The 25836-nt window shown below is 41.7% G+C and overlaps 1 protein-coding gene across 1 annotated transcript in view; it reads right to left on the bottom strand.

Annotated features, from left to right (window-relative positions):
- The window catches only part of LOC309550822 (uncharacterized protein), a gene marked incomplete at both ends in the record, with an annotated part of 410136 nt that overhangs the window by 281441 nt on the left and 102859 nt on the right, over nucleotides 1–25836 (bottom strand). Inside the window, one exon of the mRNA XM_082251167.1 lies at nucleotides 4197–4269. Coding sequence (XP_082107293.1) covers nucleotides 4197–4269 — 73 coding nt within the window. The remainder of the gene's footprint in view (nucleotides 1–4196; nucleotides 4270–25836) is intronic.

Below are 25836 nucleotides of genomic sequence, written 5' to 3' on the forward strand. Positions count from 1 at the left end.
CTTTATTACCCAAATGTTGCAGCCACTCTTATTGTCAATTGCATTCTCGCATTAAAAATAATAATAATAAAAAAATCAACTAAAGGCAAAACTTTTTTTTTGCATTTTTGCTTGACATCTGCAAACTACACAAGTGTGCAGGATCATTATGTACTCCCAGTTTGGAGACAGCTCCAAGTGGGGGAGATGGAAGGGTCAGAGGACCAGTGGAGGGCGGTGTGTTGGGGGTGCAGGGGCGCCGCCCCCCCTATCCATGCGTCCAGCCCCCTAATCTACATGCGGGGCGCCGGACGCATGGAGTTCAAGGGGGCTTTTTTTTTTTGCATCACCTGATTAGAGCCAGAGGCTCTAATAGGCTGCAGCAAAGGGTGGACCCGGGGCGCAGAGCAGTGCACCCTGGGACCACCCATTGTGTGACAATAGCGAATGAAAATTCGCTATTGTCACACGGATCCTCTTCCTGGCCAATCAGGGAGCGGGTCTAATACCTGATTACTGATTGGCCGCAAGGCAAACCCCATGCCATTGGCCGAGGAGGAGGTGGGAGGACTCGAGGAGATGCGCCGGGGGACTGAGAGAAGCCGCCGCTGCTGCTGCTGATCCAGGTAAGTGCACTGGTCTCGGGGGCCACACTGCATTTAAGGGGGCACACACGCTGGTCTCTGCATTGAAGGGGGCATGCACGCTGGTCACTGCATTTAAGGGGGCACGCACGCTGGTCACTGCATTGAAGGGGGCATGTACACTGGTCACTGCATTGAAGAGGGCATGTACGCTGGTATCTGCATTGAAGGGGGCACGCAGGCTGGTCACTGCATTGAAGGGGGCACGCACGCTGGTCACTGCATTGAAGGGGGCATGTACGCTGGTCACTGCATTGAAGGGGGCATGTACGCTGGTCACTGCATTAAAGGGGGCATATACGCTGGTCACTGCATTGAAGGGGGCATGTACGCTGGTCTCTGCATTGAAGGGGGCACGCATGCTGGTCACTGCATTGAAGGGGGCATGCACGCTGGTCTCTGCATTGAAGGGGGCATGTACGATGGTCTCTGCATTGAAAGGGGCATGTACGCTGGTCACTGTATTGAAGGGGGCATGTACGCTGGTCACTGCATTGAAGGGGGCATGTACGCTCGTCACTGCATTGAAGGGGGCATGTACGCTGGTCACTGCATTGAAGGGGGCATGTATGATGGTCACTGCATTGAAGGGGGCATGTACACTGGTCTCTGCATTGAAGGGGGCACGCACGCTGGTCTCTGCATTAAAGGGGGCATGTACACTGGTCGCTGCATTGAAGGGGGCACGCACGCAGGTCACTACATTGAAGGGGGCATGTACCCTGGTCACTGCATTGAAGGGGGCACGCACGCTGGTCACTGCATTGAAGGGGTCATGTACGCTGGTCACTGCATTGAAGGGGGCATGTACGCTGGTCACTGCATTGAAGGGGGCATGTACGCTGGTCACTGCATTGAAAGGGGCATGTACACTGGTCACTGCATTGAAGGGGGCATGTACGCTGGTCTCTGCATTAAAGGGAGCACGCACGCTGGTCTCTGCATTGAAGGGGGCACGTACGCTGGTCACTGTTTTGAAGGGGGCAAGCTTGTCACTGTTTTCAAGGAGGCACACTGATCACTGTGCATTGAAAGGGGGCAACTGGAGTTGAAGCTGAGTAAGCTCATGAGGCATATGGCTTGGCGTTTTCCAGTGTTTGTGTTCTGCTGAAGCTGGAAAAGTTCCCCTGCGTGGGAAACTTTGTGCTGAACCATTGTTTTGCTCTATGTCATTTTAATAAAAGTGTCCTGTCTGTCATGGATTCACCGTTTAAACACATTTACCACGAGAGCTAACTACCTCATGTCACAGTGGGCATTATGTCACTCTCGCTCATGCGCAGGAGTTCTGTTGGCTTCAGCATTGCTGAATATCTACAGTGAGCTGTGTGTGCTCACTGTGCAGGGGGCAGACAGGCAGGTAGGTAATTTTAATGCACAAGAGAAAAAGCAGGTCTCTTCTGCATTAAAAGTCCTGCCTGTTCGGACTTTTTAAATTACTACATAAAGTTCCACTTTAATCATAGCTGGGGAGATTTCCCATAACTTTTTGTCTCATTGCCTAAACAGGAAGTGAGAGGAAATCCCTTCAAAGCGAGGGAGTCTTTTGTTGTCATTAGGGACCTAGAGCTAATGCCGCCATGTTCTGGTGGACCAAACATTTTGAATTTTCTGTGACTTTTCACTCCACAATTCGGATCCAGATCCAATAATTGGCGCTGTCTTATGGGTCTCAGTTAAAGCAAGGCATGCTTGTATTGGACAAGTTGGAGATTGTGACATGACTTCCCATTAACCCCTTGCATTTACTGAGATAAATGCAAATCATTCTGTAAATTACACCTGTGCCAAAATAGTGACCCCCCTGTGGTTGCTATGTAGCAGTAGAGATGTACCGAACGGTTCGCCGGCGAACGGTTCCCGGCGAACTTCGAACGTTCGCGTTCGCCGCTGCGGGCGAACATATGCGATCTTCGGTCCGCCTCCTATACATCATCATTGAGGCAAACTTTGACCCTGAACATCACAGTCAGCAGACACATTCCAGGCCAATCAGCATACCTCCCTCCCACACCCTCCCACCTCCTATAAATAAGCAAGGGCAGCATCCATTTTAGATCATTTCTGTGTTACTGAGAGCAGGGAAAGTGCTGGTGCTGCTGCTGCTGTTATAGCTGGGGACAGTTCCCGGTCTTGTTAGCCAGTGTTCTTGGTACACTCCTGCTGTAAGGACAGCACCCCAAAAAGCCCTTCCTAGGGCTGGTATTTGAGTTTTTTTTTGGATATATATATATATATATCTATTGTCCCCAAAAGCCCTTTTGAGGGCTGGTATTTGTGTAATTTTTTTTTGTTCTGTGATATATATATATATATATATATATATATATATATATTGTCCCCAAAAGCCCTTTTGAGGGCTGGTATTTGTGTAATTTTTTTTGTTCTGTGATATATATATATATATATATATATATATATATATATATATATATATATATCTATTGTCCCCAAAAGCCCTTTTGAGGCTGGTATTTGTGTAATTTTTTTTGTTCTGTGATATATATATATATATATATATATATATATATATATATATATATATTGTCCCCAAAAGCCCCTTTGAGGGCTGGTATTTGAGTATTTTTTTTAATATATATATATATATATATATATATATATATATATATATATGTAGCATGTCCAGAACCAGAAAAAAAAGATCATATAGGTGTAAAAGGGGTTCCCACCATCCCTGCTCTACTGAAAAATTATCTTTTTTTCTGGTTCTGGACATGCTACAGAGCTGAAACTTCACAGGTACACTTTTTAGACCCCCTAGACACTAAATCACACAAAAAAAGTTCTTAAAAATTGTAATTTTTGACAGAGAGCCAATTATTGGAAAAAAAAAAAAACTTAACAAAAAAAAATTTCTTTGGATTTATTGTTTGGGGGGTCTAAAAGGTGTACCTGTGAAGTTTCAGCTCTGCAGCATGTCCAGAACCAGGAAAAAAGATCATATAGGTGTAAAATGGGTTCCCACCATCCCTGCTCTACTGAAAAATTATCTTTTTTTCTGGTTCTGGACATGCTACAGAGCTGAAACTTCACAGGTACACTTTTTAGACCCCCCAGATGCTAAATCCAAAGAAATTTTTTATTTTTATTTTTTTTTATTTTTTCAATTATTGGCTCTCTATCAAAAAATTACAATTTTTAAGAACTTTTTTTTGTGTGATCCCTCTCCGGCATGCCACAGTCCAGGTGTTTGTCCCCTTGAAACAACTTTTCCATTACTATTGTGGCCAGAAAGAGTCCCTGTGGGTTTTAAAATTCGCCTGCCTATTAAAGTCTATGGCGGTTCGCAATGTTCGCCGGTTCGCGAACATTTGCCGATGTTCGCGTTCGCCGTTCGCGAACAGCGAATTTTATGTTCGCGACATCACTATGTAGCAGGGCAACCATTTGGCGCAGGAATTGGAGAACAGAGGCGATCACTGTAGTAGTGGTGAATAATACAGTGGTTCTCTACTTCTTGATACCTGATTGGCATAAATTGCTTTATACAGAAACAGTGAGAAAAGGTGGCTGCTATGACAATACACTAAACAATAAGGAAGATGCACTTACTTTTGTATATATTTGTGTGAATTAGGCTTTTCTTCATATTCACCAATAGGAGACCATGAAATTACATGATTACCTTAGGGAGAAAAAAAAATCTGCATTATTATGCAAAATTACAACACTGTACAATAAATAATAATTTTTATGTCTCTATGCACCCTAATACACTCAGCACACTGCCTTGCACAATAATACACTCAGCATTCGCCCATTTCAGAATACACAGCAATCCCATCTTATACCCACAGCAGAGCTACCATCAACAGATCAGCAGACTACTCGTCAGGCTGTTGGCAGATCTGCACACTCTGGCCAGCAGTCATCATGTTCCCAGGCACTGTATGACTGTAAACTCTAGCCACTCCTTACATAAAAGTAGAACTATCTATCTTTCTTGCTTCCTGGGCCCTTTCTTTTATGATCACAAATATCAAAATAGCATCTAAAACAGCCTCCTGTTGTTAGGACACAGGGGGTCCCTTCTGCATAGCATCATTGTTATGTGCCAGGTATCCACCAAGCGCCCCAGCAACCAAAGACACTGTGTGGCCAGGCCACCAGCATCCAAGCAACTAACATCAAGGTGGGAAGGTGATGAATTCCCCTATGCACTCAGGCTGGGAGAGGGAGGGGCAGAATTAGGAACCAATCAGGTATGTTGCATGCAATTGGCTAACAAAAAGCATGCCAATATAAGGAGAGATCAAAGTGATCAGAAAGATGTCATGTTGCACTTTATTTGGCCAGTCAGTAGGCTGGGAGAAAGAGGACATCACTGTATCCCTTCTGTTGACTCTACTGTGGCACAAATGTTGTAGTCTATCTGATTCTTTGTACATTATGAGACCTACAATATGTAGGCTGCACCACACATCCCCTGAGAATTAGAAAAGGGTAACACTATTGTGACACAAATAATTTAAATGTTAGAAATATTTCCAATGCAATCCATAACTTTAGGGAATGCCATCAGGTTGATCTTTCCTCATTTCCTTTTAGAGGAATAGAATTGCTGTCTCACTCACCTAGAGGAGGTGATAGGGAGAGAAGGTTACTAGGAAGAGAGGCATGGTGGATTTGTAGGCTTATTTCTAGATCACCTAGGGGGTTGAACCTGAGATGGGATCTAGATCTGCACATACATTAAACTGTCTCTCTCCAGTGTCTCTCTTCCCTCTTGGTCTCTTTATCACTTTTCTTAATTATTTTCTTTTTTTTTTTTTTCATTTTTATCTATGTATACTATCATTGTTTAGTTTGTGGCACATACATGGGTTTCCTTAGTATATACTACAACTAATTCCAATTTTTGCTAATTGTCTGCAATTAATTGGGACAATGAATGGGTGGAGCTTGTGATATGTAGAGTCACTATATATTTCAAAGTTTTGTCTCTAAATGTAATTTTTGACTAAGGCTATAGGCTATAGGCTCAAACGCATCAACTGATCTTATCAGCAGTTGTGTTCTGTGGTTGCTGCCTGAATAAAGATGAAGATTTTTTAAGAGCAACTACCAGTGTGCGAATCATCTTTCTACACCACTATATCCCTTCTACAGTTTATAACTGTGACAAAGAAAGTGCTGTGTGGCAAGGCTGTGTAATTTTTAAGACTAGATAGATGGAAAACTAATTTTTTGGCAGGTAAAATGTTTCCCATGTATGAATTTTATCTATGTATTTAGCTGTTTGCCAGTTCTGTTTTCTCTATCGCTCATTGACAGACGTAGTCCTCGGTGATACAGCACCTTCGGGTTATGTTGCCTCCACAGGAGTAGGACTAGACAGGAAATAAAATGCTCTGGCCACACCCTAGGGGCAGTCCCAGAGGGTATATCCTCTCTCTCTCTGCCTCAGCAAATCAGTTTTTTTTCTGTCTAGTCAGGAGTAAGGACCTAGATACCTTGCTGGGATCTTCGGTCCTGGCAGGATTTTTTTCTTAGAAAAGAATTTTTTAAGACAGCTTTTTTTCTCCAGTGTTCCTGTGAGATCTTCAAGCAAGAAAGCTGAACTGGGCGACGGGCTGGATGTTGAGATCCAGTGGTCACCCCAGTTCAGCCTACGAGCGCGTGCAGGCCATAGCTCCGCGCTGGGTCGGCCGCGACATAGTCCCACTGGACGGGGACTGACCCTGCGAGTTAAACGTCTCGCTGAAACGCCAAAGACCATGAGTCACGGCGCCCGTATTGGTCGACAGCCCTCCTACCTCGGTGGAGAGGGGTACTGTCAGGAGTTGGCGCCCGCCTGGTTCCGGTATGGTGAGTAGTATGTTCCCCCTTTCCCCCTGACGGGCCTTGTGGTGAACGCGGGCCCCTCTCTGTAATGGTAAGGATGGGTTCCCCTCTATCCTACAACATGTCACAGATCCCCCTAATTGAGTGTGATTTTTGTGTACAAGAAGCCAGGAGGCTTGGTTTGGGAGCTGACAATCTAATTGTAAAGATGTGTAAATGATTGTAGTCAGTGGCAGTACTAGAACTTTACTGTGATAGTATAAGGTATCCTACCTGTCAGTAGCCACAGGGCGATGTCTATACATGTATACTGCATTCCAGATCATTCCTCCAGCTAAGCAGCGGTCCGCATACGGCCCGCTAGGGTCCGGTACCTCCGACCACGCTGACCACCATGAGGGTGAAGGGTTGTGAGGCCGAGATCCTTCTGCAGACATGCCGCTATTCTGTGCAGGCCGCCGCCATTGTCTGGTAGATCGCACGAGGCCGCCATTTTGGTGTAGCCTCGTGTCTCCAGCATGGGGGCGGCCATGTTTGAGGTGACTCAAACACCTCATGGAGCCAGGGGGAGGAGCCGGCAGGCGTGTTAAGGGGCGGAGCCGCCTCTTTTACCCAAGAAATAGGGCCAAAGACTTCCTGTCTGTAACAAGACAAGCACTGAGCAAGCTGATGAAAACTTCTGTGCATCAGGGAGGAGCCTTGGGGTCTGTCTCTCTCTCTGTGGGGTCCAAAAAGGCAGGTAACACTGAGGGGCGCTGTTGCGACTGGGGGACACAAAAAAAAAAAAAAAGTTTTTTTTTACTTTGTCATTTTTTGTCGCTGGCAAGTGTCTTGTATAATCATTGACCCTGCCGCATAGGTATCCCCACCTGATCCCCTCAAGGTGGCCGCAGGACCCTCCAGTACCCCACTTGTGTTTTAATGCATTATCGGCAATTTTGGAGTCTTTGGTATCCCGGGTGGAGGTGGCCTGTCAGGGACGGGGGTCAAGTAGCGACCCCCGCCTACCCCTATTGTTTATCAGATACTTCAGATACGAATTCGGAACTGGTCAATGCAGTTGCAGGTCCCTCTTAGGGGGCTGTTGTCTCAGGTAATATCTCCTCAGCAGTGAGGAGCACGTTTCTGCCTCCGCCATAGCACAAGAGTGGTGGATGCACTAGTTGTGTCCGTCCGGGAAACCTTTAGTCTTGAGGTTACACCGGCAGAGGTAGCTGAGACTGAGATTCCTTTTTGGTACTTGTTAGCCTACCAAAAGGGCGAAGGATTTTCCTTTACCCAAATGGGGTCGTTTTGAAACGAACCCCTGTTATTTCCAAACGCATGGCTAGGTGCTATCCGTTTGAGGAATTCCTCTTTATAGGATAGACGGTACCACCTGCTGTCTTGCCACAGACTGTTAGGATAAAAAGACCTCGTAACTAACGAGGACCTTCCTTTTCTGCTCATATAGAGTTGTTCGTTCCGCGAGGGCGGGCGATAAGGCGAAACCCTCCAAAGCCCCTTTAGAGGGGTTTCAAAGGGCGCTGGTCGGGTAAACAAAGAGTCCGGCTCAGCCAAGCCTGAAGAATATAGCCTGATGCGCCCCTACCCATCTCTGGGGTGGGGGGGGGATGTCTTCACCGGTTTCTGGAGGACACAGGATCGAGTTTCGATCACTTCCACCGGTGCGATTCTGCCCTTCTAACATTGAACGGTTTCAGGGGTTCTATTCGAACCTATTCACAATGCCCAGGAAAGAGGGCAAGGTGCGTCCAAATCTGGACTTGGGAAGAAATAGAGTCCATCCGTACAGTGGTGGCCTCCCTGCATAAAAGAGATTTCCTGGCGTCCATAGACATATAGGATGCCTATCTTTATATCCCCATCATCGCAGGACATCAGTGTTTTTTCGCTTTCCCAAAGATCATCCCTGGTTCCCACCAGGAGACTGAACTATCTGGGCCTAAGGTTGGATACATCCTGGGCAAGAGAGTTTCTCCTTGCTGGGAAACTCCAGAAGGTTCAGTCAACGATTCGGATGTTGCTGTCCGTCAATTGGCTGGGACTGATGGTGGCCTTCTTAGAGGCAGTACCGTATACCCAGTCTCATACCCGAATTCTCCTGAAGGAGATTCTTTTTTAATGGAATCAGAATTCCGATTCCCTGGACAATCGGATCCGGTTGAGCGAGCGGACCAGGAAGTCTCCGATGCTCAACCAGGGGAAGTCATTTCTTCCGATAGTATCCAGATTACCAATAAGGGTATCGGAATTGAGAGCGATCAGATTTTGTCTGATTTACTGGATCGAGCAGCTCTAGAGCAGCCCGATTCGGATCCAATCGCATATGGCCTCTTCATCCAGAGGTTTTTTTCCCTAGCTGTCCCTTCATTGGGACATCCCGGATGTGGATCTGTTGGCACCTTGGCCTAACAGGAAGGTGCGGAGGTTTGTAGCTCGCGCCACGATCCTCTAGCGGACGCAGCAGAAACGCTGATCGCCCCGTGGGGGCAGTATCAGCTACGGCATGCCTTCCATCCTCTCAAGTTGCTGCGGGAACTTCTTCGCAGGATAGAGGTGGAGGGAATTCCAGTTATTCTGGAAATTCTGGATTGACCTCGTCAAGCCTGGTACGCCGACTTGGCGAGGCTAGTCGCGGACGCTCCTTGGAGACTTCCTCTCAGGGAGGATTTGCGGTCTCAGGGACCGATCTTTCATCTTGCTTTACAGTCGCTGGCTTAATGGCCTGGCCATTGAGACCCAGGTACTGAAGGACAAGGGAGTGTCAGCTTCAGTTATTCCTACCTCCAGTTAAAGCAAGGAAAGCGACTTCCAGCACATGGAAGTCTTATATTGCATGGTGTGAATCTATTGGATTTTCCCCACATACCTATTCGGTGACCCGAATTTTGGTCTGTCTGCAACAAGGGGTTGAGCAGAAACTATCCTTGAGCACGATCAAGGGTCAGGTTTTCGGCTTTAGCAATCTTCTTTCAAGAAACCTTTGGCTAATCATTCCTTGGTGCGGAATTTCATCCAGGGGGTGCGACATCTGGCTCCGCCAGTGCGCGCACCCTTACCGCCTGGTATCTTAATTTAGTGTGGTCGGTTCTTCAGAAACTTCTCTTTGAAGATATTAGGGAGATTCCCTTGCTTACATTCCCAGAAGGTGGCCTTCTTGGTGGCCATTACTTCTCTACGCAGGGTGTCAGAACTGGCCGCATTATCCTGTCGTTCCCCAGATCTGGTGGTTCATAGGGATAAGGTGGTTCTTCTTCCGAATCCATCCTTCCTTCCTAAAGTGGTTTTCGTAAGACGGACTCATTTTTTGTGATCACGGATAGCCCTTGAAGGGGGTTGCCTGTGTCTGCCGCGACCATATCTACATGGATCAGTCAGACGGTGGTACAGGCTTATTCTATTAAGGGTCGGAATCCTCCGTTCCCTGTTAGGGCGCACTTCACTCGGGCGCTCAGTACTTCCTGGGCCTTTCGCCATCAGGCGTCAGTGGTCCAGGTATGTAAAGCGGCCACCTGGTCGTCGGTACATACCTTTACAAAATTTTATAAAATTGATGTGATGGCATCGGCGGATGCCTCATTTGGCTGCAAGGTTTTGCAGGCCGCAATTTGAGGAGACCGGTGGTCTACCTCGAGGGTTTTTTTCTGTTTGAAATTTTTTTTGTTGAGTCTCATCATTAAGGATGAGCATTGTAAACTTCTAGTTGGCACCGGTTGGGCCTTCTAGATTTGGATTTGATTTCCATTTTCCCACCCCTCATTTGTGATACTGCTCTGGGACTTCCCGAAGGTGCTGTATCACCGAGGACTACGTCTGTCAATGAGCGATAGAGAAAAATGGATTTTTGTAAAATCTTACCGTAAAATCCTTTTCTCTTAGCTCATTGACAGACGTAGTACCCGCCCCTCTGTTTTTTTGAGTTGGGTTGGGTTAAATTCTCTAAAGACTGCTTTTATGACATAACTGATTTGCTGAGGCAGAGAGAGAGAGGATATACCCTCTGGGACTACGTCTGTCAATGAGCTAAGAGAAAAGGATTTTACGGTAAGATTTTACAAAAATCCATTTTTACCATTATACCTAACCAACCTGCTTTGGAGTCTTTTTGTATGCTGCCTGCACAATTCCTTCAGGACACTGGAAAATGCAAGCTCGTGAAACAATACCACTTACAGTTTTCAGGAAAGATGTTTTTTTTTTCACAAACAAGTCCATCCAAAGCTACTAATCTAGTGCTGTGTGGACAAAGTGTGGCTCAAGTGCACCAGGCTATGGCAGAGAGATTTGGTAAAACATTTTACTTATCTTCAAACTACCTATGTTCCTAAAAATAACAGTGTATCTTCCATCTCTACGCTAATTTTCCAAGTTTTAATTTATTCTACCTGTAATGGTACAATTACAAAATTTTGATAATGAGAATCCCAGGTTTTCCTTTCAACAAAATATCCTTAATGCGTAGATGTTAAAATCCTACATATAGTACACGCAGCTAACCAACAGTGTCACTGCCAAACATATTCAGGCAATGTGAATATGTACTTCGGAAAAGTATCACACTTCAAAAATGCTTGCCTCTATAGCAATGGAAAAATCATGGGGCAATAGTATTTCTTATACTATATAATATATACATAATAATAATAATTTTGTCAGGCTTATTGGGTAGAGTAAATAAAAGAAAAATTGAATTTTGGCATAGTCATATATAGATATTCTATTTTACATAGAAATGTTGAGCAGTGGCGTCCATTTTGTTAGGTTACTGAAAGGTTAAATCTCCTTTAAAAGTGCCTGTTCAGGAAATTCTTAACCACTTACCGCATACTAACGTAGGTCTACGTCGGTAAACTTTGCGGTAGTGTACCGGGATGATGCCTCTAGCTAGAGGCACCATCCCGGTACCGTGGTTTAGAGCCGACGGTTGGCTTTCCGTCGGTACCGACCGATGCGGCTCGGGAGCCGCTCGATCGGTACCCGGGGGGGCGGGAGGGGATGTCCCCCCCCCTCCCGCCGCCTTCCGTGGCTTTGCCCGGGGCTCCCGTTCCACCGGGAGCCCCGAGCACCCAGCCGGCACGTCCGCCGGCTGGATGGAGTCCCGATGAATGCCGGAAACGGCATCGATCGGGTCTCCGATGACGTAACCCGGAGCCGGCGTCCATGACGTCACTTCCGGGTTACTGTGCTGCAAAAGGCGGCAAATTTGAAAAACGGCTGTATGCAAAAATGCCGTTTTCGGCGTTTTGCATACAGGGAAGTGTAGTGGAGGGGTCTAGGGTCTTTTAGACCCTCGATCCCTCCATAAAGTGTACCTGTCACTACATATTGGTGTCACAAGGGATGTTTACATTGCTTGTGACAGCAATAAAAGTGATCAGATTTTTTTTTTTTTTAAAACTTTAATAAAGTTAAAAAAATAAATAAAATAAATGGGAAAAAAAAAATAAAATTTAGCCGCCCCCGTCACCGTTAGCTCGCGCACAAAGAAAAACGTATACGGAAGTCGAGCCGCAAATGAAATCGCTGTTCAAACCACACATGTGAGGTATCGCCGCGATCGCCAGAGCGTGAGCAATAATTAAAAAAAAAGAGCTACACTCTAACTCAAAACTGGTAACCGTTAAATAAATTTAAAGCGTCGCAGATTGAGATCTCTATTGACCGTAGTTTGTCGCGATCCCACGGGGGGGCGCAATTTTAAACCGTAACATGTTGGGTATCTATTTACTCGGCGTGACATGTTCTTTCACAATATACAAAAAAAATGGGCTAACTTTACTGTTTAGTATTTTTTAAAATTAGTGAAATGTGATTTTTCAAAAATTTTCCAAAAAAATGGCGCTTTAAAGACCGCTGCGCAAATACCGCGTGATAAAAAATATTACAATGACCGACATTTTATTTTCCAGAGTCTTTGCTAAAAAAATATATATAATGTTTGGGGGTTCTAAGTAGTTTTCTAGGAAAAAATACTGATTTAAACTTGTAAACAAAAAGTGTCCGAAATAGGGCTGGGGCTTAAGTGGTTAAACAGGTTTACCCCAAACATGCTGTGTTGACCTAAGGTAATGAATAAATAGTCTGTTGACTTTCTTTAAGATAAAGTCTAGCTGACGCTATATCAAGATAATCTTGTTTGTGTAATAACCATAAACATTAGTCAGTATTTTCTGTATTTAGATTCATTTAAAAATAGGATTTACAGATACGTTATGATCTTATATGTAACATAATATTAACAATGAAATATATATATAACTAACATACATAGATATGTAGAAAACTGTTATATATTATTATCGTTTCATACATTTTGCTAAACTCTAACTTTACTGATTTTGTTGACTCATCACTGCATGTTTAGTAAGGCTTCAGTAAATAAGCTCTTGTAAGTGGTAAAGCATCATAAAACTTTTCTGGCCTTGCCAGGTGTTTAGTCTAGGAGGTCTGAATTGTAAGCTCTTTGTCAATATAAGGTGCAAAGTTTATTTGAAGATAAATTATGCTGCTATATTGCTATATACTGAGCCTAAGAGCAATGCAATACTGCCATCACTGGTGACTGAATGCTACTACGGTAATTGAAGTCTTGGGTTAAAAAGTAAAATCCAATATATATTAAATAAGATATATTAAATATTAAGATGGTGTTACCAGATTTATTCCTTTATTCAGATACCTGGTGGATATTAAATAGACATGTAATAGATGAGAGCATGGTTTAATTATTATGTGGTTTTATGATATTCTTAAATAGAGAAATTCTATATTTTTAATATTCAATATTCTGGTCAACCAAGAGGTGTCACCCTATGACATCACCAGTTAATGGTTAAGTTGTCCCAACCAATGGGGATAATGTCACTCCCTCTGGGTTTAACTTATGGTAATTTTATTAGTCCTTTGTTCTATACCATATAAAAAGAAAAAGCCCAGATGAGACGACACATGACATTTTGCCCAATATACATCACACATACAACATATACGCTACTACAGCAATGCATAGACTCATCTACACAGACTCCATTTTGCTCCATCATGTATCTGAACCTTTGAGGGACGCCAAACGAAACTCCTCCCTAATTGGCCACCATCTTGGAAAAGCAGCCATCTTAAAGACTCTGGTAACGACCATTCTAAGCTAGCAGCCATTTTAAATATGGTAAATATGCCTTCCTAATTATTTGATTATTAGTCAATATTGTTTATGTACTTCCTTAAATGTTTTACATTTCATGCTAAAGGACAACGAGAGTACAATCCCAGCCGTATAAACCATATGAATATTTTTCTCTAAGGGATGATTTTTGCTTTTTATACATTTTTATTAATATCAGATTTAGCGCATATTGGCGTATTAGTCTCATGTTTTGCATAGCCTATTCTCGCTTCATCTGCAGTGGAGTGACTATCAAGCTGTGCATTGCGCAGACAATTGTGGTCTGATTATATAGAATATTCATTTATGGTTTATACTATACCTGAAGAAAACGTAATCTTGCTTTATTTTTACTTTCATTATTGAGCTACACATCACATTGCATTTATTGTTTGAAGTTTGTATTTTTGTGAAGTTATTTTTTTTGTGTCATCTCAAGTCTGATCATTTATTGTGATTACATGTCTTGTGAATAAATATTTTATATATATTCCATACTGTAGGCTGTTTTCACTAAGATTGGTATATGCTTTTAAAAAGAAATTAATCAATAAAAAGAATTCACTACACATTGATTTGTGGAAATAAGTGAGATTCTCCTTCTGCACAGATATTTGCTTATTGACATAAATAGACACTGTTATATTCAGAGCAGTATAAATATTCTGACATAATGGAGGCGGCACAGCGAGATATTATTAATTTCTTACATAATGGAGGCGGCCCGGCGAGATATTATTAACTACTTATTAATTTCTGACATAATGGAGGCACTGCTGAGATATTATTAATTTCTTACATATGCCAATCATAATTTTGATCATGGTGACATAATTCATAACTTAAAAAAAAACATTTTTATTTTTTTTATTGATTGTGATGTTGGTAGAAATGCCCTAAACATGTCTACAGAAGGTAAGGTTTACGCTGCCAACTCGGGCAAGGTGTCAGTCCCTAGTGGTAAAACCACAACCCCAGTAGATTTGGCACAGATCATAAATGTGTGGAAACACCTCTCTGAGTCTGAAATGGTGGAATATGTAAAGGCTGGTTGGAGTCATACCAAAATCCTCAGAAGAAGTCGGGCCAAAAATGGGCACCTGACGTGGGTAGAGGAAAACCCGATGTATGAACTCACCAAAAGCTTCTCTAACACCGAAGACGTCAGGAAGCGTGATCACATACTTTTAGAATCCTGCCAATCTTACTGTATTTCTGTGAGGAACTGCACCAGAAGGCTCAGCAAAAAGGAATTTAGTAAAGTTCCAATCTCCACTCCAAACAATAGGAAGTGAGATAAGGAACCTCCTTGAGCAGGTGAAAGTGACCTCTATTGGGACACATCAGTTAAGAGAATGTAGCGTGAAACTGCAAAATGAAGTAGAACTGTGGCAGAAGTTTTATTCAGAAAGCTGTAATGAAAGTAACCATTTGAAAGAGCAAAGTAAATGATAATGCAAGAAGTAGGAAGTTTTGAGCAAGGAAAAATGTTTTCTAGCAAAAGTTGCCGAGTAACCAGCAGTGGAAAATTAAGTTGCCGAGTAACCAGCAGTGGAAAATTACAAAAGAAAAGTGTAAAAGTTCAAGTCAGGACAGGAACTCATTAGTAAATAAATAGGAGAGTTCCAAAAGGTTATGGTGTTTATATAAAAGGGTAATGCTTATTAGCCCTGCATTATAAATGAAGTAATTAATTAGACCCAGATATGACTCCCAGTCTGATGGTTATGACCCAGACAAGGGGGGAGTCAGGCAGAGAGTCCACGTCCTACCCCAGCCATATTCCTAATATAGCAGGGCAGAAATTGGGCAGCCATGCATAAATAGGTATGAGTCATATCAAGGTCACCGCAAAAAGACGAGCACCCCTAAAAAGATACCGTACACCTCCAGAATTATATGTTTTAAAAAGAGTACTGTTCTGATTTTTGTTAAGAAAGGGTCCATAGACATTACTGATCATCCTGAGGCCTATGAAAACACCTTTTCTGTGTTGTGCCTCAAGGATGTAATTTAAAAGTCGGCCCACACATAAAAAAACCCTTACCGCTGCTAGAGCTGCTATATATAATTTAAAATGTACAAAGCACCAAAGCCCACTGAAGTTTTGGCTGTACTCAAAAGTGCCTAACACCCTTCAATGAAGGAGCCTGAGTACAACCATTCGGAATTTAAATCCCTGTGCTTTGAGGCATTGCCTCTGTACATAATAATACGTTTGGCAAGGGACTACAAGTTCGAGGTGTTCACTGGAATGGTTGGTGAAAGAGAGTGACAATTTGTACTCCATCCAACAGACCAGTGAATACAAAGAAAGGCGTGAACCTGTCACCAAAATTGTGGCAGAAACACACCTTTCTCCTCAAACCCTCACTTAAAAAAATAAATAAATAAATAAAAAGGAGCAAGATTTTATACCGGATACCTCAAGGAGGACACCGGACACCCCACCAATTAGGAGGGTCGAACAGAGGCCATTTTAGGAATTCCCTCCAAGGGGACAGGGCCCAAGGTTTAAAAGAATCTATAGGGAGCATCCCCAAAGAGCCCAATTTACCCTTGAGGATGGAAACCCTAGTTATGCCCAATATCCTCAACAAAGGGGACACCCGCAAATAAATAGGGATTTGCCCCATCTTAGGGCTCCCCAAAATCCTCGGGAAGATCAAGAGACATTAAGGCCCAGATTCCACGCCAGAACCGAACAAGTAGTTCTGATGGGAATCTGTCCAATCTGTCTGAACCCAAGAGATATAGGCAACGCAGGAGGCGGAGCCAATATTACAATTCCAAAGAGGTTTTCAGCAGAGTAGATGCCAAGTTGGATCGGATGATCACTTGGTTCACTCAGGACGCTGTAGCCCAGAACTAAAATAATTCCTCTTTAGGGACAAATCCTGTGGCCAGCCAAAGGTCACAAAATCCTTAAATGCCCAAATGGCCAGGTATCAGAGGGATACACTGAATGAAGGCATAGGAGACAGAGGTTCTAACACCATTTTATACCCAGGTCACAGTATTGAGGATCCTGAAATCCTTGCCAGGGGATCTTGGCTGTTAGATACTAACTATCCTCCTATTTTTCAGTGGTCACTTCATCCCTCTGACTCAAACAGGTCGCTCAAATCGGGCACATTTTGAAAAATCACCAATGACGGTGATACCAAGGAGGATCAAACCCTAATGACGTAATGAAGTCAAGAGGTTAAAGGTTGTATACGGTAACCAAGAAGGAATCCTCAATGTCAGGTAGTTTTGTTGCCTACAATGATTTGCATTGATGCCCCAAAGGGGGAGATATTATATTTTTCCTCCCAAGTAGTAGGTAAATTTTAACAAAATATTGTAAAATTGTACAATTGTTCAATGTGTGGTATCCATGGCGATAAATACATCCCCATGTTGATGAGCCCCAGAAGTCAGTCGCCCCTAGGAAAGGTCGCATACATAGTCTCACATTCCATGGTGGTCAGATAAAAGACTGATCCCACAATGGAATAAAGGAGAACTCTGAGAAAGCTTAGATTACCAACCTCACATTGAAATGTCAATTGATGAGAATATATATTCATACTGTATATTTCATCCAATAGAGGGAGAATAACCTTCCATGTCAGGTCGTTGATTGGTACAGACGATGATGTTTACCATAAACGCGGCAATCGGATGGGTCATATCACTCCTTGGAGCCCAGCTCAGGACGGAACCCCTCGTTGAATCAAGTACTTCTTCAGGAACCATGCTGCGAGACGACCAAGATTCTTGTTGACGGAGAGGAAGATTTGTTTTAAAAGATCTTTGTGCATTTGATCCGAGGAAATCCATTTAGATGAATCGCACTACCTCCTGTTTTCAGTTGAAGGAGAAATGGTGAGAATGGTGCATTGCACATGTGAGCAAAACTCAGTCTAGGTGTATGACACTCTAGACCATGCTGAGACCATTCATTGTTCAATCCACGTTCAAGGAGATTTCTCGGATTCCTGTTTGCCAACATTGTTTTACTGCATTTTGAATGGTAGTTGCCAATACCATCGCAGTAGTTAATCTCTATATCTATCAAAACTTTGCGAACTGAAGATGGAGATTTCAAGGAAATTTGAGTTTCTTTACTAGGAGATCGAAATTCAAAAGACTAACAAGAAACAGTTGTGACATAGCTAACAATAGCAAAGTCGCTACGAACTGACACTTGGAACTGCTTTTTCATTTCACCGCCTTGCTTGAAAGTTATGATAAACAATCCCCAATATGAACTACTCTCTTAGAAAAGAGGACAGGACATTTTTCTTTTTCCTGAAACTTCCTCCCAGTTAGTTTTAAGGTTGGTCACCTAAATACTGGGAAGAAGGGGGGGGGATATGTCAGGCTTATTAGGTAGAGTAAATAAAAGAAAAATTGAATTTTGGCATAGTTATATATAGATATTCTATTTTACATAGAAATGTTGAGCAGTGGCGTCCATTTTGTTAGGTTACTGAAAGGTTAAATCTCCTTTAAAAGTGCCTGTTCAGGAAATTCTTAAACAGGTTTACCCCAAACATGCTGTGTTGACCTAAGGTAATGAATAAATAGTCTGTTGACTTTCTTTAAGATAAAGTCTAGCTGACGCTATACCAAGATAATCTTGTTTGTGTGATAACCATAAACATTAGTCAGTATTTTCTGTATTTAGATTCATTTAAAAATAGGATTTACAGATACGTTATGATCTTATATGTAACATAATATTAACAATGAAATATATATATAACTAACATACATAGATATGTAGAAAACTGTTATATATTATAATTGTTTCATATATTTTGCTAAATTCTAACTTTACTGATTTTGATGACTCATCACTGCATGTTTAGTAAGGCTTCAGTAAATAAGCTCTTGTAAGTGGTAAAGCATCATAAAACTTTTCTGGCCTTGCCAGGTGTTTAGTCTAGGAGGTCTGAATTGTAAGCTCTTTGTCAATATAAGGTGCAAAGTTTATTTGAAGATAAATAATGCTGCTATATTGCTATATACTGAACCTAAGAGCAATGCAATACTGCCATCACTGGTGACTGAATGCTACTACGGTAATTGAAGTCTTGGGTTAAAAAGTAAAATCCAATATATATTAAATAAGATATATTAAATATTAAGATGGTGTTACCAGATTTATTCCTTTATTCAGATACCTGGTGGATATTAAATGGACATGTAATAGATGAGAGCATGGATAAATTATTATGTTGTTTTATGATATTCTTAAATGGAGAAATTCTATAGTTTTAATATTTAATATTCTGGTCAACCAAGAGGTGTCACCCTATGACATCACCAGTTAATGGTTAAGTTGTCCCAACCAATGGGGATAATGTTACTCCCTCTGGGTTTAACTTATGGTAATTTTATTAGTCCTTTGTTCTATACCATATAAAAAGAAAAAGCCCAGATGAGACGACACATGACATTTTGCCCAATATACATCACACATACAACATACACGCTACTACAGCAATGCATAGACTCATCTACACAGACTCCATTTTGCTCCATCATGTATCTGAACCTTTGAGGGACGCCAAACGAAACTCCTCCCTAATTGGCCACCATCTTGGAAAAGCAGCCATCTTAAAGACTCTGGTAACGACCATTCTAAGCTAAGCGGCCATTTTAAATATGGTAAATATGCCTTGCTAATTATTTGATTATTAGTCAATATTGTTTATGTACTTCCTTAAATGTTTTACATTTCATGCTAAAGGGTAACGAGAGTACAATCCCAGCCGTATAAACCATATGTATATTTTTCTCTAAGAGATGATTTTTGTTTTTTATACATTTTTATTAATATCAGATTTAGCGCATATTGGCGTATTAGTCTCACGTTTTGCATAGCCTATTCTCGCTTCATCTGCAGTGAAGTGACTATCAGACTGTGCATTGCGCAGACAATTGTGATCTGATTATATAGAATATTCATTTATGGTTTATACTATACCTGGAGAAAACGTAATCTTGCTTTATTTTTACTTTCATTATTGAGCTACACATCACATTGCATTTATTGTTTGAAGTTTGTATTTTTGTGAAGTTATTTTTTTGTGTCAACTCAAGTCTGATCATTTATTGTGATTACATGTCTGGTGAATAAATATTTTATATATATTCCATACTGTAGACTGTTTTCACTAAGATTGGTATATGCTTTTAAAAAGAAATTAATCAATAAAAAGAATTCACTACATATTGATTTGTGGAAATAAGTGAGATTCTCCTTCCGCACAGATCTTTGCTTATTGACATAAATAGACACTGTTATATTCAGAGCAGTATAAATATTCTGACATAATGGAGGCGGCCCAGCGAGATATTATTAATTTCTTACATAATGGAGGCGGCCCAGCGAGATATTATTAACTACTTATTAATTTCTGACAATTTTTTAAATAAAATTGTTCATAGCTGATGTATGGTTGGTTGCAGAACATAGTGGGTTTGTATATACAGGTATATTTTTATTTTTTTATCTTAATCAAGACTAAAAATAAATATGTGAACAGGCGCCTGATTTAGCCCAGGTTCACACTATGGTAGGTTCCGCATTCTGCATTTGCCCAGGCACAGCAGCCCTGTCATTTGAATGGGCTGCTAAACCTGCGGGAAAAACAGGGAAAAAGTCCCTGACCTTCTTTAAAATACATGGCCGTATGGAACCATATAGTGCTAATTTGGTATGCAGACAATGCAGCTTGTGTACAGTGAGGAGCACGTAGGAGCTAAATAACCCCCAAAGTGAGGATATACAGATTATTGTATTATTGCGTATTTTTAAAATATTTGCAGACTTGTACTGAAATTGTCAATTTTATGAAAATATGACCCAGGCCTACTAATTCTTGCCTGGACCATGACACTTACAGACTTACAGGTGGCTTTGACAGGCACAATTCACAATGCACAATTCCCAACACACATGTTCCTGAAGAAATGGCTGTATGCGTAAGCAGGTGCTGCAGTGACCATTGGCTGGAACCAAAGACAGTCAAAATGAGGAAACATCACCAGCACTCCATGGATTTCCAGAATGGGTCCAAAGCTTTATTCAGTGATCCCATTATTACAGCAGAAGCAACTTTTGGTGCCTTCCAGGACCCCTTCATCAGGCATATGATCATCACATGCCTGATGAGTGGGTCCTGCAAGGCTCTGAAACATTGCTTCTGCTGTAATAATGTAATCTCTGATGCTGAACCTAATCTGGAGATCCATTGTGTACTGGTGACATTCTCTTGTTTTGGCAGGACGGGATGCAAAAAGGGCAGGACCTGCAACCTATGCTGCTGGAGAAGTTCACATCTTATGGTGGGGCACACTTTAGCCTTTTTGACATGAGCACACTTTGGCCTTTTTGACATGAGCACTAAAAGCACGAATATCCAAGAGCTTAAATTATATTCATTGGTTACTGTTAAGCAGGTATTGTAAAAAAAAAAAAAAAAAAAACATTCTATTTTTGGAGCTATTAAAGACATAAATATATAAAAAAAAATAATATTTTTTTAGTGTTCCTTTAAGCTATTTGTAATCTGCATCTAAGGAAATATTCACTGGCAGCCTGAGAGTAAAGAGCCTGAATCTTGGTCATTCCTGGTATAACCCTAATCCTACTGATCCATCACAGCAAGGCTTGCCTAAGGCAACAGTTTAAGAATCAGTAACTTAATGGCTTTTTTTTCTGTCATTAATTGATCAGTGGGTTTCCTCTTTCATTGTTTCTTCAGCCAGAAAATTTCCTATGCAACTGACTACCCAATGATTTTACGAAACAGTGCTTAATACACTGTGAGATTCTAATAATGAATTGAAGCTTTGAGTGAGCTGTGCCTGTTACCAAAATGCATATTGATTAATTTTACATGCATAAGCACTTTGCACCACCATTCATTTTGAATGACACCCCAAGACAGCGCAGCTCCAACCCATATGCCTTGCAGCACATTACAATGCACAGTTACACTTATGCACTCCTGTGCCTTAACCACTTCTGGACCGGAAGGATATGCCCCCTTAATAACCAGGCCATTTTTTGCAATTCGGCACTGCGTTACTTTAACGGAAAATTGCACGGTTGTGCGACGTTGTACCCAAATACAATTGATGTCCTTTTTTTCCCAATAATAGATATTTCTTTTGGTGGTATTTGATCACCTGTGTGGTTTATAGATTTTGCGCTGTAAACAAAAAAAGAGTGACAATTTTGAAAAAAACGCCATATTTTTTACTTTCTGCTATAAAACATTCCCAATAAGAATTTTTTTTTATCAATTTAGGCCAATTTGTATTCTGCTACATATTTTTATTAAAAAAAATCCCAAAAAGCGTATTTTAATTGGTTTGCGCAAAAGTTATAGCGTTTACAAACTACGGAATAGATTTTTGGACTTTTTATTTATTTATTTTTATTTTATTAGTAATGGCGGCGATCTGCGATTTTTAGCGCAACAGCAACATTGTGGAGGACAGATCGGACCCCTAACTGACATTTTTGACACTTTTTGGGCACCAGTGACACTAATACAGTATTCAGTGCTAAATAATATGCACTGTTACTGTATAAATAACACTGGCAGGGAAGGGGTCAATACTGAGGGTGATGAAAGGTGTTAAATGAATGCCTGCATGCTTACTGAATGTGTGTGTGTGTGGGGGGGGTTCTGTGACAGGCACAGACAGATCGCAGTTTCAGCTTGATCTGTCCCTGCCTGTCTGACAGAAGATCCGCCTGCTTTGTTTACATAAGCAGGTGGGTCTTCTCTTGGTTTCCCGGACGATTGCAGCAATCGCCGCTGCTCCTCCCACGGCCCGCCTCCCGCTGTGTTTAGGCGCCACCGAAACCACATGCACTCCATTCACATAGTACTACGTGACTAGACGCAGCCGAGCCACCCTGCCGCAGTAAAAAGGCGGCAGGCGGTCGGCAAGAGGTTAAAGGAGTTGTAAAGGCAGAAGGTTTTTTTATCCTAATGCATTCTAAGATAAAAATCCTTCTGTGTTTAGCAGCCCCCCTCAGTCCCCCTAATACTTACCTAAGCCCTATCTGTATCCAGCGATGTACACAAGTCCCTTGGCCATCTGGGACTCTCCCTCCTGATTGGCTGAAACACAGCAGCGTTGCCATTGGCTCCCACGGCTGTCAATCAAAGTCATTTAGCCAAACAGGAGAGAGAGGAGGTGAAAGAACACTCTGAGCTGCAGCTCGGCTCAGGTGCCCCCATTGCAAGCTGCTTGCTGTGGGGGCACTCTACAGGAGGGAGGGGCCAGGAGCAGGAAAGGGGGACCAGAGAAGAGGAGCATCCAGGCTGCCCTGTGCAAAACCAACTGCACAGGGAAGGTAAGTATAACATGTTTGGTGTTTAAAAAAAAAAAAACACAAGACTTTACAATCACTTTAAACCTCATAGCTATATATATGCCCTGTGAGATGCAATTTGTTGGTAAAAATAGGAGATTTGGAGTGAAATTTGGTTTTGTCACTAGTACTACCTCTCCCACTGCTTCTTGGATATTCCCCCACCAGCCGTCAAAAAGCTAGCTATCAGAGGAGCAGCTCTGACATGGGTTAAGAAAAGCCTGCCTCTTCCAGGATTACCACCCCCACAGAGAGACACAGTGCAGAACAAGGTGATGTAAATCAGTAATGGTAGGTTATATTTAATTTGCCAAAGCACTGTGAATCGTAAACAACTACCATTTTGCATCACAAAACACTGTTTTCACCTTTTTTTCATCCTTTTGGGGATATCAGTTCTGCTGATCTCCTCGAGCCTCTTTCTGTCACTTCCTGTCCACATACAAAGCTACATATCCTTACTCAGGATCAGCTTCCTGATAATGGCAACAGTGGATCAAGCCTGTACAATGTGTGTCAGAACAGTATCTTCTAATATTCTCTGCTTGGAGACAGTTGTCTTCCATTGTAAAGAAATTTCTATACATAGACCTTTATAGTGGGAATATCAGATAATAAAATCTTCACATGTAAAGGAATTGAAAATAGTTTTTGAATTTACATTAAACCGTAAAACGTATATGAGATTTTGATTGAGTTTAAATCTACCTTAGTAAACATCTATGTGTCTGTCTGTTTTTGTTATAAACATTATACATATCAATATGGACTGTAGTATGGGAAATTTGTTAATTTGGGTAACCATTTGCATGCTTGTGGTATTGACTAACATCTTATACTTTATGTCTATATTGCTTATATCATGATGATGGGTTCTAACCAACAGCATTAACAGCATTAACCTCCTTCTGTGCTTCATGGCAATTCAGAATGGCTGACAAAGATGATAATGTAATATATTCAAGAGGAAAACCTCTTACTGGTTTCATTGCTTAACACTGCAGAAAGTCTTTAAACAAATTACTAATTAGGGAACAATTTATTGATGTAACTCTTAAGGACTCTATTTAGGCTGGAGACTGAACAGATATTGCTGTGTAGCTACAAGTTTAAAACGTAAAACATTATGAGTGCCAGTCAGTCATGCCAAAAAGAATGCATATTGCAAATATAACTGCAAACACACTCATAAGGGTCAGTGTTATGTGCTTATCATTGTCAAAGCAAATGTTCCCATCAATTCCATTGATTGGCCCTGTTTTTTCCAAACTGTAAATTACCCCATCACAATAATGATTTTTTTTGTCTTCTTCTAAGACCTTCTATTATTTTTATTACTTTCCATTCCCCTGCTTTTTGGATTGGTTGTTTCTACAAAATCGTATCTTTAAAAGCAGTTGGTCTCTTTAAAACTGTAGTTCGTTTCTGTTAAAACACTGTTGATCGTAGATGGAAAGCTACCACAAGTCATATTTGCAAGATTTTTAATGGAGAAAGAGTAAAATACTAAAATATCTTTATATCTGTAAACATTTACCCCAATTTAGGCTTCAAGAATTTAAACAACCTTCCAGTGTTCTCAGACACAAGCAACTGTAATGTGGAGCAATCACAATGGAGTATAAGAGCTGCCTAACCTGAAAAGGATTGAAATATGGAGTTTCAGTGTCAGAAGTGTAGTAATATTAACCACTTAAGCCCCGGAGGATTTGGCTGTTGAAAGACCAGGGGGTATTTTGCGATTCGGCACTGCGTGATTTTAACGGACAATTGCGCAGTCGTGCGACGCTGTACCTAAACGAATTTGACGTCCTTTTTTTCCCACAAACAGAGCTTTCTTTTGGTGGTATTTGATCACCTGTGCGATTTTTTGATCATGCGCTATAAACAAAAAAAGAGCGTCAATTTTGCAAAAATAACAATATTTTTCACATTTTTTTATATGAAATTCCCCCCAAAAAAATGTAAAAATCAAAATTTTTTAACATTTTTGGCCAATTTGTTTTATGCTACATATGTTTGGTAAAAAAAATCGCAAATAGCGTATTTTGATTGGTTTGCGCAAAAGTTATCGCGTTTACTAAAACAAAAGGGAAAGATGTCATTTTTTTTTTTTTTTTTTTTTAACGCGTAATGGCGGCGATCTGCGATTTTTTTTTGCGGTACTGCGACATTTTGGCGGACAAATCGGACCCTTGACTGACATTTTTGACACTTTTGGGGTTACCAGTGACATTTCTACAGTAATCAATGCTATACATATGCACTGTTACTGTAAAATTACACTGGCAGTGAAGGGGTTAACTTTATTTGAGAGGGAGGGGCTGTGTGTGTCCCTAGGGGCGTGATTCTAACTGTGATTGGCTGTGGCTTGAGCTGTAGGAACAATGATCAACGGTCCTACATAGTAGAACCGTATGATCATTGTTTCTTCACAGGGGAGAGTGACAGGTGGCTTGTTTACACAGGCTGCCTGCCTTTCTCCCTCTCCCCCGACGATCGCTGAGTGACCGGCGGACATCGGGTCCGCCGGTCACACGCGCGGGGGGTCCGTGACCGTGCGGGAGCGCGCCGCCGCCGGCGCGCGCTCGCTCCCCAGAGCCTCACAGGCTAGTGACGTACCGATACGTCACTCTGCCTGTGAGGGGCTGACCGCCGCAGTATATGTACTTGCGGCGGTTGGCAAACGGTTAATAGGGTAAATAGAATAGCCATTTTATTTAGCAAACATTTATTTCTGATTAAGCTGATATATTGGATGTATATTTTGTCAGAAGTCGTATTGTGTTACAGCTATATTTTATGTTACAATGCTATTTACACCTCCCTCTGTGAAGATTGCTATCTCGTCC

Source organism: Pelophylax lessonae, assembly GCF_965119305.1.
Source record: "Pelophylax lessonae genome assembly, chromosome: 3".
NCBI lineage: Eukaryota > Metazoa > Chordata > Amphibia > Anura > Ranidae > Pelophylax > Pelophylax lessonae.